This window comes from Saimiri boliviensis, chromosome 1, assembly GCF_048565385.1.
Source record: "Saimiri boliviensis isolate mSaiBol1 chromosome 1, mSaiBol1.pri, whole genome shotgun sequence".
Taxonomy (NCBI): Eukaryota; Metazoa; Chordata; class Mammalia; order Primates; family Cebidae; genus Saimiri; species Saimiri boliviensis.
The window spans coordinates 265,833,211-265,845,735 of record NC_133449.1 but is presented as its reverse complement, the minus strand read 5'-3'; the positions used below and the strand labels follow the sequence as shown (position 1 = coordinate 265,845,735).

The 12,525-nt window shown below is 43.4% G+C and overlaps 1 protein-coding gene across 1 annotated transcript in view; it reads left to right on the top strand.

Moving 5' to 3' along the window:
- The window catches only part of SLC1A3 (solute carrier family 1 member 3), an 81,549-nt gene extending 73,787 nt beyond the window's left edge, over nucleotides 1–7,762 (top strand). Inside the window, exons 9-10 of the mRNA XM_003925918.4 lie at nucleotides 2,634–2,768; nucleotides 5,434–7,762. Coding sequence (XP_003925967.1) covers nucleotides 2,634–2,768; nucleotides 5,434–5,638 — 340 coding nt within the window. The 3' untranslated portion in view covers nucleotides 5,639–7,762. The remainder of the gene's footprint in view (nucleotides 1–2,633; nucleotides 2,769–5,433) is intronic.
- Nucleotides 7,763–12,525: the final 4,763 nt, after the last annotated feature.

Below are 12,525 nucleotides of genomic sequence, written 5' to 3'. Positions count from 1 at the left end.
GTAAAAGCCTCATCTCCAATAAAAATACAAAAAAAATAGCCAGGCGTGGTGGTGCACGCCTGTAGTCACAGCTACTCATGAGTCTGAGGCAAAAGAATCCCTTGAACCTGGGAGGCGGAGATTGCTTGTGAGCTGAGATCACGCCCCTGCCCTCTAGCCTGGGTGACAGAACGAGACTTCGTCTCAAAAAAGAAGAAAAAAGGTTTGATGAACTTTTTCTCTTGCGTGAATTTTTAGATTAGACAGTGCAAGAGAGATGACAGACCCCATTGACAAGCAGAGCAAGAATCTGATTTTTGTGGAGAATTTTTAAAAATTATTGTATTTGAGGTGTTTAGTGAAAAGTTATTTCTCTTTCCATATCTTTCCCCAGTCTCTTAGTTTCCTTCTGCAGAGGCAACCAGTGTTACCTGCAGGTTACTTCTGTATCCTTTCAGAGATACACCAGGCATACCCATGTTCAAATGTAATCTCCCCTTTTTGCTTATTGAAAGTTCTTTTGCACAAGGGATCCATGAGTCTAATGGCAATGGGACACTGTAAGCCTCACAATCCAGATCAGCATCTGCTCTTCATTGTTGTGGGTTTTTCTTAATTGTAATTAAAAATATATTTTGGAGAGCAAAATAAGTGGGATTTGGGGGGATTTTTATCACTCAACATTTTGTTATGAAACTTACCCTACATACAGGAAAGTTGAAAGAATATTATAACAACCATCCTTTACTAGATTGAAAACTGTGAATGTTTTGCCATTTTTTGCTGCTTCTTTCTCTTTCTCTGCCATTATGACATTTCACCTGTACATAATTCAGCATGCATCTCTTAAGAATAAGGATATTTTTCTATATAATCACATTAGGGAGAATCTTAAAAATACTTCCGGAATATCCAGTCTATATTCAGATTTCCCTCATTGTCCCCAAAAAGATGTCTTTTACAGCTTTTACTTCCAGACCAAGTTCAAATCCACATTTATGGCCTGCATTTGGTTTCTTGGTTTCTTTTCATCTCAGTCACCACACATTTGTTATGTTTATTTAGAAATAAGTTATTAGACTCTGTGTATATGTTTTGTGTTGGTAGAAAATGATAATAGTTGTAGTAGGATGCATTGGAGTAAAAAGGACAAGGTTGATCAGGACCAGAGGTCACTCACTGACCTGGGAGTTCCAGAAGCCTCCAGCCCAAAGTAGTAACAGTGGGGCTTAGGAAATCATTATTTCAGCTCATCTGTAACCTACATTTTGGCATATTGATTGAAAGGCTCTGAGTTATTAAAAAAGATTTAGTTGCATGCGACAGAGTTAAAAATAACAGTAACAGTGGCAAACAAGATAGAAATGTATTTCTCTTTCATTCAGCATAGCTCTCTGCTCCACAAAGCCTTCAAGGCCGATTGATAGGTGTTCTGTGGTATAAGGAACTAAGTCCGTAGGGTGTTATCATTATCCAGGTGGTCCCAGATGGCTCATCACCACCCCTAAATTTTAACCAGTGGAAAGTGGGGAGGTGGTATACGCTGCAAGTTGCTCAACCGCTTTCAGGCATGTCCATTGGCCAGAACTTAATCTAAGCTTCAAGGGAGTTTGGGAAATGTAGTCTTTATTCTTGGGAGCCATAAACCAGCTAAAAGTCCCGATACCTTAGAAGGGGGACAGTATGAATACTTTTTGTGACAGATTTAATACTTTATTAATACCACTTATAGATAGATAATACTTTACTATTTATAAAACATTTGTTTTGCAAGCCAGGTCTACACTGGCTTCATAAAAAGTATTTCTAAAACTGCAGAACTTTTTTCATAAATCATTTTGCTTTTGAATTAACTAAGCAAACCAAACTAATAAACCAAATTTGATTCTTTTCACATTAATCATGTATGTTCAGTAACTTTACAACCCACCACTTGGAGAGGGGAATTATTAGAAACAAATTATTATTGTAACTCCACATCATTTTAGACCTTGCCTTACAAAATACTTTCAGAGATATTAAAAAGTGCATAGCTGCCAGTTTATTTAAAAATATGGAATAATAGGTACAACTTCACAAGGGTCATTGTATAAGGACCGAATGAAATAGGCCATGCTTAGCATATCAGAAGACACATCATAAGCACATGATAAATATTCGTTAGCATGACGATTCATTCAATGATTTTTTTTTTCTAATCTCATTTATGGGCCAGGCACAGTGATTCATGCCTCTAATCTCAGCACTTTGGGAGGCCAAGATGGGTGAATCACTTGAGGCTAGGAGTTTGAGACTAGCCTGGCTAACATGGTGAAACCCTGTCTCTACTAAAAATAGAAAAATTAGCTGGGTGTGGTGGCATGTGCCTGTATTCCCAGCTACTCAGGAGGCTGAGACACAAAAATCGCTTGAACCCAGGAGGTTGCAGTGAGCTGAGTTTGTGCCACTACACTCCAGGCTCAGCAACAGAGTGAGACTCTGTTTCAAATAATAATAATAATAATAATAATACCACATTTACGTTTTTTCTGAAGCAGGTCCTCTTATGTTATATGTCAAGTCAGGCACTGGCACCGTGTATATTTTTGCAGGGTATATGGTCTACTTGGGGAGCTTTGTAAAAGTGTTTTCTGCTCTGGTACTTCTGTTAACAGCATCACAGCCACAGCTGCCAGTATTGGGGCAGCTGGAATCCCTCAGGCGGGCCTGGTCACCATGGTCATCGTGCTGACATCTGTCGGCCTGCCCACTGACGACATCACACTCATCATTGCGGTGGACTGGTTCCTGTGAGTATGCTTGGCCTGCATCCAGCTTGCTGTCACGAGGGGCCCCCTTTGTCACTTTAGGGCACCAGGCAGCCTGGCATCCCTACAGAAAGAACTCTGAGGAGAGGGGCCACTTGGCCCATAGTTAAATTGTCCTGATTATCTGACTCCTGGTCCTTATCTGGAGACCGAACCCCAGACACCATGTGCACTCACTCCCCTATCAGCCTGAGGGGCACATATGGCTGCTACACATCTCACTCCATAAAGCATTCAGGAATTGGGAAACCTGCTGTCTGTGAAGCCAACATGAATCAGCAAGGCTGTTTCTGAATTGCACAACACATCGCCACGGCGGCTGGAACAAAGCTGCAGGCCCCACATACCAGCTCGGGCCCTGCTTCTGTGCTTCCCATTCCAGTGGTTGTGATTTTCCCATCCCAGCCCAACACGGTGAGGCTGGGCTGTGCCAGCAGTGGGAAGAGAGCTGGTGTCATTAAGTGGAATGGAGTTGTAGATCTGGGGAAAGTTCCAAGAAATGTGCCCTCCACACTCTCAAACTCTAACCTCTGCAGGACCATCCCTGTGCCCCCTTCCCTCGCTTTTCCAGCTGGCATTCTCTGTGCCTTTTTCTTGAACATTTCATTCCACTTTTGAAAATCTTTACCCAGAATGCCCAAAGCAAATGCCTAGAAGAACACAGTAGGTGCTGGAACCCAACGTGGGTTCACTAGAACTGTGACCATGAAGAGCTTGACAGTGTGAGTAAAGCCCCAGAATGGGCGAGTGTGGGGGGGGATTCACTCCCCAGTTGCTTGTCCTTGTGTTTGTGTCCTGGCCTTGTGTGAAACTGGGCAGATTACCCAACAATCCTGGTTTCCACCTCTGTAAAATGAGGGGGCCCATGCCCTCCACCTCCTGGGGGTACCATAGGATTCAGTGCAGTGATGCCCAGAAAGTATGCAGCCTGCTGTCTGGCCCACAGCCAGCATCAGTTAACATGAGCACTCTCATAGAAAGTTACAGTTCTCCAAGTCTTTGATCTTTACATTTAAAAATTATTGAGAACTAGGCCAGGCGTAGTGGCCCAACCCTATAATCCCAGCACTTTGGGAGGCCAAGGCTGGTGGATTACAAGGTCAAGAGATAGAGATCAGCCTGGCCAACATGGTGAAACCCTGTCTCTACTAAAATACTACAAAAATTAGCCAGGTGTGGTGGTGCATACCTGTAATCCCAGCTACTCAGGAGGCTGAGGCAGAATTGCTTGAAACTGGGAGGCGGAGACTGCAGTAAGCCGAGATCGCACCATTGCACTCCAGCCTGGGCAACAAGAGTGAAACTGTCTCAAAAAAAAAAAAAAAAAATTATTGAAAACTAAAAAAGCATTTTATCTATATGAGTTGTACCTATTCATACTTATATTAGACAAACTTATGTTTCCATTTTTAATATATTAAATGTCTTATTTAAAGATAGCAATAGGCTGGGCACAGTGGCTCACACCTGTAATCGCAGCACTTTGGAAGGCTGAGGCAGACAGATCATGAGGTCGGGAGTTTGAGACCAGCCTGGCCAACATAGTGAAACCCCGTCTCTACTAAAGATACAAAAAATTAGCTGGATATGGTGGCATGCCCCTGTAATTCCAGCTACTTGAGAGGCTGAGGCAGGAGAATCGCTTGAACCTGAGAAGCAGAGGTTGCAGTGAACTGAGATCATGCCATTGCACTCCAGCCTAGGTGACAGGGCAAGGCTCCATCTCAAAAAAAAAGGATAAATCAATAAAATGAATGTATTACTGTCACCTTTAAACAAAAAGGTGGTATATGCTAACATAAATAGCATTTTTTTGCAAAAAAAAATTACCATTTTTTACCCCCAAATTTTATTTATTTATTTATTTATTTTGAGACGAAGCTCCGCTCTTGTTGCCCAGGCTGGAATGCAATGGCACGGTCTTGATGCACTGCAACCTCCACCTCCCAGGTTCAAGCAATTCTTCTGCCTCAACCTCCTGAGTAGCTGGGATTACAGGCACCCACCACCATGCCCAGCTAATTTTTATATTTTTAGTAGAGACGGGATTTCACCATGTTGGCCAAGCTGGTCTCAAACTCCTGACCTCAAGTGATCCACCCACTTCAGCCTCCCAAAGTGCTGAGATTACAGGTGTGAGCTACCGTGCCCAACCTCAAACCCAAAATTTAGTGAAAAGAGTGGCACTATTTTGTATTTTGAATTCCTTAATGTTTGGCTTAATACAAGACGGTTGGAGTTTCCCAACTGTTTCTGCAGTTTCACAACTGCTTCAGAAAGTTGTGACATCACGCATGTGGTCTTTGCAAAACTCCGCTATATATTCATCAGAAAATGAGAGTGAGAGGGACAAATGACATCTCAGTATTATTATGAGAATAGCATAAAGAGAAGGGCTGTTCCCCACTGTTGGAACCCTCACTACAGTCAGACTGATAACTGAACATCCATCATCTATATGGCCTTATAACTTTTAATAGCTACTATTATGAACATCATGTGTCTATTATGTAATCTTGCAGTTGGTAGATACACCAAACTGAATTGTAAGAGGTGCTTCCCTGGCCAGTTCCTAGTGTACGTTGAAACCTTGTGTTGTGTTGCTCGTGAGAGCCTCATTTTTCCCTCCTCCCCACCCTACCCACAGGGATCGCCTCCGGACCACCACCAACGTACTGGGAGACTCCCTGGGAGCTGGGATTGTGGAGCACTTGTCACGACATGAACTGAAGAACCGAGATGTTGAAATGGGTAACTCAGTGATTGAAGAGAATGAAATGAAGAAACCATATCAGCTGATTGCACAGGACAGTGAAACTGAGAAACCCATCGACAGTGAAACCAAGATGTAGACTAACAAAAAGAAAGGCTTTCTTGAGCACCAGGTGTTAAAATCCATTATAAAATCTTTCCATCTTGTTATGGCTCATTCTCTCCAGCAAGCCCCTTATCTCCCCTTTCCTCCCTTCTCATAAGATTGGAAAGTAATCCTTCAAAAAACAAAAGGGAGGATTCTGCAGTGGCCAAAGTATATAATTTTCATCCCACAATTGAAATTTTTAAATCTTTTCATGTTAGTCTTACCTAATAAGGTACCAAGATCAAAAATAATCTTGATCAGATCTTCTAAGATCAGATCTTACAAGTTTATGTGGCACATAATCTTGTGAATGTGATTTTTTTTAATATAAGTTCAAGAAACAAATAATAGGCTAAAAACATTTTAAAATCAATTTTTGAAATTTAAAAATCTTTCAGAATACAATTGAGTTTTAGTTTCAAAATATTCACAACTTGAATTACAACCGGTTATCAGTTGGACAGTAAGATTTTGTCCCTTTCTCTTCTGACTGGCATACTTATTTCATTAGTAGCTCGGTGCACATACATCTGGCACAGCTGTGAAGCGGGGCAGAAGGCGCAGTTTTCATGTGGCCTTGAATAAGTCACATCTCACTTCTAGGTCTCAGTGCCCTCATCTGTAAAATGAGGGACTTCCCTAGATGCTTTTGTGGTATCTTCCAGCCCGGACATTCTATGATGTCATGAAAGAGCCTGCCCCCTATTTCCCCTCAGAACACCCTGTGCCAAGTACCATCCATAGAGCATGGGGCTTCAGAAAGGACACTTTAATGGGAGTGAACTAAGGACAGAATGGTTGTGTGCGGTTCCTACCAGGTCCTGTGTCCAAAATGCAGGTTATGCAAGTTGCCAAGCAGGAAGCCATTCCAAGAGTGGGATTATTCATAAAACCCTTTGCCCGGTTCATCCCAAAGGGGAAGTATTTCCTTCTTTCTTACTCTTCCCAAACTGAATGGACTACTCTGGGAAGAATGTCTCCCCCACTCCTCAACTTTTGATTGATTTCAAAAACAGAACAGAAGACTAGCAACTAGCAGGGGTGCTTGTGGTCACACTATGGAACAGTAAAGAGCTAGGAAAGAGTGGAGCACAGACAACATCATCGACAAAGGATTTTAAAACACCAAGAGTACAGGTCTTCCTTAAGGAAGAATAAAACAGAAATGGTTCTTTTTTTTTTTTTTTTTTTTTGGCTTTTATTTTCACCTGAAACACTTTTTCTCTCGGGTCCAAAATCATTGCCCCATGAAGTCTGCCTACCAAAATATAAAACCACTTATATATTTGCAAGAAGTCAAATGAATGAGCTCTGTAATAGAAGTCCATGAGTTGAGTGGATAGTTCCTTATTTGAAAGTGTTTTACTTTAATCAAAAGTCCTTAGAATGAGAGAAACAAAATATTTCTTTGTTTTGGAATCCCACTTATCAAATCATTCAAAACTTTCCGTCGGAATGGGGTTTGCTATTGTTTTGTTTGTGTCCATAAGATAAATGGTAGAAGATGAATCAGTATGAAGACACTGTCAAAGAGGTTATGAGAAAAAACAGCAGGGGCATTAGTTTCAGGCGAGTCAGCTCCCAGGTTTAGATATTAATTTTTACCCCCTGAGGAATATCCAGTCAAAGACGCTGAGTGGGAGCTGTCAGGCAGTAGCAGCTGTGTTTGAGTTTCTGGCTGAAAACGGGGAAGAATGGACTTAATTATGCTAACAGACTGAAAATCTAGACATACATCCCCTGATCTACAATTAGAGATATTTTTATATAGATCCCAAGCATTCTGTATATAAAAATTAACATTAGGCTGTGGCGGAGTAAGCATTTAATGTCGAGGCTCTATTTGGGAAATACACTACAAATGTTAATGTATGTGGCTGTCATCTAAAGACACTAGTAGAGCAAAGACTTAATCCTCTCAACTTAATTCTGTTACACAGTGTGTGTGTGTGTTTTAATATATATACTAACCATTTCTTATGGAAAAGTCCTCTAGGGAGCCCATCCTCTCGCCAAGCCATCACAGGCTCTGCACACACATGCACTCAGTGTGGACTGGGAAGCATTACTTTGTAGATGTATTTTCAATAAAGAAAAAAGAATAGTTTTACATTAACATCTTTGCATGGTTTTGTTATTCTTCTCCTCAAAGGAAAACACATTTTCCATTCATGGAAGTATTACAATAAGCTCAGGGCAGGCTCTGGAAGGGTCCTCGCAGCAAGGTAAAATCTTGGCAGAGCCAGCTGGGGGAGCCAGCCACAAGAAAATCAGTAAGGACGCGCTTTCCTGCTCAACTCCAAGAACTGGAGCTGGAAACAGGAGGAGGTGAGCAGAGCACTTTGCTGCAACAGGCTACACTTCCTTGTCCATGTCAGATTCAGATTTCTCAGATGAATTGAATCATTTCCTTGTTGGGATTACAAAAGTGTAATGCCACCATGGGCCCTTCCAAACAAGTTACTTCCTGTCTGATCTTAAAATTAGGAAGATTAATCTCTGTGATTATTACCACCATTTGTGAAAAGAGCAAACTAAGATCTCAAGGTATTTCCAGAAACAGCCATTACGCTAGTCAACTGCTCTGTTCATTAAGAACAACTTACGGATGAACACTTTTCATCATGCTTTTTAAAAAAGAATTGGCAGGCAATCTCATGAAATCTCCAGACTGCAGTAGTATCAGGAGACTATAATCTGACCCTCTCTACCTGCAGGTGGCAGCCACCTAGAGGAAGTTCTTAAATCGGATCCATGGGCCCCTGGGTCATCCACATGAAGACTTCAATAGGTTCATTGCCCTTGAAATTGTGGGGAAAGTTTTGTGCATTTGCCTTTCTCTGGGGCTAAAATTCTTCATTTCCATCAGCTTCTTTAACAGTTCTCACGACTAAAAAAAAAATTTTTTTTTACACAAATCGCTGTGTTTGAACCATACATCCTAACTTTTTTGAAGGCATATATGGTATTCACATGACCAGTTTGAGAAAAGAAAGGCTTTTTACAGACTGAGGGAACCAAGGCCACCCTGCGCAGATCAGTATTTTCCCCCTGTGAGATGTTCTGGAAAGTGCCACATAAAATCAATCCACTAGGAAGTGCTCCCTTCTGCCGGGACCATTTCCTTCCCTTGTGCGGCCCACACTGGATTTTGGTCACCTCCACAATGACCGGAGAAGCAAATCGTCGGGCTGTGGGAGGTCTGTGGAGAGGGAAGTGCCTCTCAGCCAGAGTATGACGAAGAGGATGCGGAAGTGGGCATAGATCCCTACATGTGGTAGTCACAGATACGCTCACAAATGGAACTGTGAAAATTTTTCAGGTTCACGTTTTATTTTATTTTATTTTTTAAGAGACAGGATCTCACTGTGTTGCCCAGGCTGGAGTGCAGAGGAGCAATCATGACTCACTGAAGCCTCAAACTCCTGAGCTCAAGTGATCCTCAGCCTCCTGAGTATCTGGGACCATAGGCTCACAGCACCACGCCCGGGCTAATTTTCATTTTTATTTTTGGCAGAGACGGGAGCTCGCTCTTGCTCAGACTGGTCTCAAACTCCTGGCCTCAAGCCATCCCCCTGCCTCAGCCTCCCAAAGTGCTGAGATTAGAGGAGTGAGCCACTGTACCCGGCCTCAGGCTGATATTTAAAAAAAAAATGTTTCTTATAAGTAAATACATGTAATAAAATGTTTAAATGCTACCCTCAGAAGTTAGGGGTCTATGTCCTCCTGTTCCCACATTCATACTGGCACCACCACTGTCCCACGCAAGCAGGATTCTACTTTTCAAGAGAAAAAAAATCTCACTTAACCGCACTATGCCTATGAATAAAGGCACAGGAAAAAAAAAAGTAAATCCTTGATTCATCTACACAGTGCTGAAAACACGTGTGAGTTCTGCGAGCTGAAGGGGCCCGGAGGAAGCGTGGCGGGAAGGCTGGATCCCCGCCGCAGGGGCCGCGGGGCGGCAGGGCCAGGCGAGCGCCCTCCTTCCGGGTGGCCGCCGGCCCGGGCCCCAGGCTGCCGTCAGTCCAGCGGCCTCCGCAGCGGCCGTGCTTCCCTTTCTCCCACCCGGGTGGTCCCAGAGCTGGGACAACAATGGCCAGTTCTGTGCGGCCGCGTCCGGGGGCTAGAACAGGAGGGCGGTGTCACGACGAGGGCGGGCTCCAAATCGCTATTCTGACAAAACAGGAGGGAAGGAAGAGCGAGGCAGACGATGCGCAGCGTCCGAGACCGAGAGCGGGAGATGAGAAATCCGCGGGATCCGCGAGGCGGCGTGCGGGGAGCGAGCCTCACAGTGGCCACCAGGGGGAGCCCGGAGCTCACTCTGGGCCGCTTTCGCAAGGCGCCCTCGGGGGAGCAGCGGCACTACCTCTTAGCTCACCTGGGGCCGTGCGCGGCGGAACACGCCAGTAATCTCAGCACTTTTGGAGACGACGTGGATCACGAGGTCAGGAGTTCGAGACCATCCTGGTCAATATGGTGAAAACCCCCCTCTCTACCAAAAATACAAAAATTACCCAGGCGTGCACACACCTGTAATCCCAGCTTCTTGGGAGGCTGAGGCAGAAGAATCGCTTGAACCCAGGAGGCAGAGGTTGTAGTGAGCTGAGATCCTGCCACTGCACTACAGCCTAGGCAACAGAGGGAGATTCCGTCTTAAAAAAAAAAAAAAAAAAAAAAAAAAATCTCACTTGGGTAACGTCGAATTCCAACTCTGCAGTGCCAGAGAAGGAGCAATCTGTGAAAGCTATCACGCCAGGTTTAAAATTTCTCAGTGCCCCAATGTCACTTTTCCCTCTGTTCCCCCTGCTCCTCCAACAGCCTTTCCAGAGGACCCCCTTCCTTTCTGGCTATCCTGTTTTGTCTACCTTGTGCCTTACTTAACTTCTCTTCTGGATTCTTATCTTCCCATTCTGTCACTTAACATGTTTTGCAGCTACAGATAGGTACTCAGAAGGTGGCGTGGCAACATTTTCCTACAGGTCACGCCTCATCTTGCCCACAAAACTGCTGCCTCAACCTTCAATTTTGAAACATTCACAGCATGTAGGGTTGTTAGATAAAATACAAGACACTCAGTTAAATTTGAATTTCAGGTAAATAACAAACACTTAGTATGAGTATTAAATAACACATAATGTGGTGGTATAAGTATGCAAAACACTGCATGGGACATCCTGTAATTTTATGTGTTAATCTGGCAACCCTCCAGACACATGAAACCTGGAACTCAGAACAATTTATATTTGCTTCTATGAAGCTGACATTATAGATGAAAGAGGTTGTTTGGGGTAGGGAGATCTTCATTGTAAAATAATCATCCCCATTTCGAATGTCTCTCTGAAAGCAAAAACATGCTTTAAAAAGCAATTTAGATCTAACATTTCCTACTATTAATTGTTCTGATGACATTATCACTTCTTATGTGCTTATGTGCTTGTAAATCTTGTGACCACAGTTAAGAAGCTTGATGAATCACCTCTAAGATTTCACAAAACTGTTCTGAATAAATTAAGCAACACTTCAGTTTTCCATAGTTGAGATATTTTAAGGCTGACATCTGCTTTTGTTTTCTTCCCTCTCCTATTTTTCTTCTTTCCTTCTCTCACTCCTTACTTCTACCCTCTCCCCTGCCCCAACATAAAATGCTTTCTGTAATCTATTACAGGGCTGAAAATTTTGGCATTCACATATTGTTCTCCAATGATGGATACGTTTTTTCATTTGGGGGGCACCTGTTAGAAAAGTACCCATATTTTTTCATATTGTGCTATTCAAAGTTGATCACTTCCAGTCTCTGTAAAGTTAATAATGAGGCACTTTTCAGTCTTTTCAGGGAACTCCAGCCTTCATGAATGGGAATCATTCTCACAAAAACCCCCTTTTTAAGCCAAGGCTGAAGGATATGAAAAAACAAGACCCAGCTGACACCACAGAAGGAGAACAAAATAAAATCATAAGCTCTTTTCCAATAGTGACATATGCAAAATCATGTAAAGATGGTAGTGAGTGTCCTAAAGGTGGTGTCAAATGACAACTTTTGGATTTTTTTTCCCAACTCTTTAGCCTCAGAGGATCATAGATCCTGGAAGCAGCCAGCTAGGAGCTTCCAGACATAGCTGTCACAGGGGAAAATGAAGACCATCTGAAAGTCAGCTCAGCCCTGCACGATGAACTAGTGACTGGCCTGCCCTCGGGGAGAACTCAGCACACAAAGATTTTTGTTGGCAACACAAGCCTCCGACCACTATCACCAAATTCCCCTGTCCTTGGCACTCCAATGCCTCAGTGAGGTCTTCTTTCATTCAAGCCCATGAGGAGCTGTTAGCTAAAGAAGTAAAAAACACGAGAAAGTCAGTAGGTATGTTAGAAAACTCATATGGCTAGACTAAAAATAGCTTCATGCTTCATAAAACTTAAAGGCCTTCCACTTCAGAATGGTGGCTGAACTCAAACTTCTGCACAGAGATGGGTTGCATCCACACCTGTTAGACCTGAATTCACGTGTGTGTGTGTGTGTGTGTGTGTGTGTGTGTGTGTGTGTGACAGAGTTTTGCTCTTGATGCCCAGGCTGGAGAGCAATGGAGTGATCTCAGCTCCCCACAACCTCCGCCTCCAGGGTTCAAGGGATTCTCCTGCCTCAACCTCCCTAGGGATTAAAGGTATGCACCATCATGCCCAGCTAATTTTTGTATTTTTAGTGGAGATGGGGTTTCTCCGTGTTGGTCAGGCTGGTCTCGGCCTCCAAGAGTGCTGGGATTACAGGCGTGAGCTACCGTGCCGGCCACACCTGAATTCTCAAGCAGTTCAGAGCCCCTGGCTGGTCCCCTCCCTGTACCTCAGCGTCCTCATCTGTAGATGTGGGGATTGCATGAAACC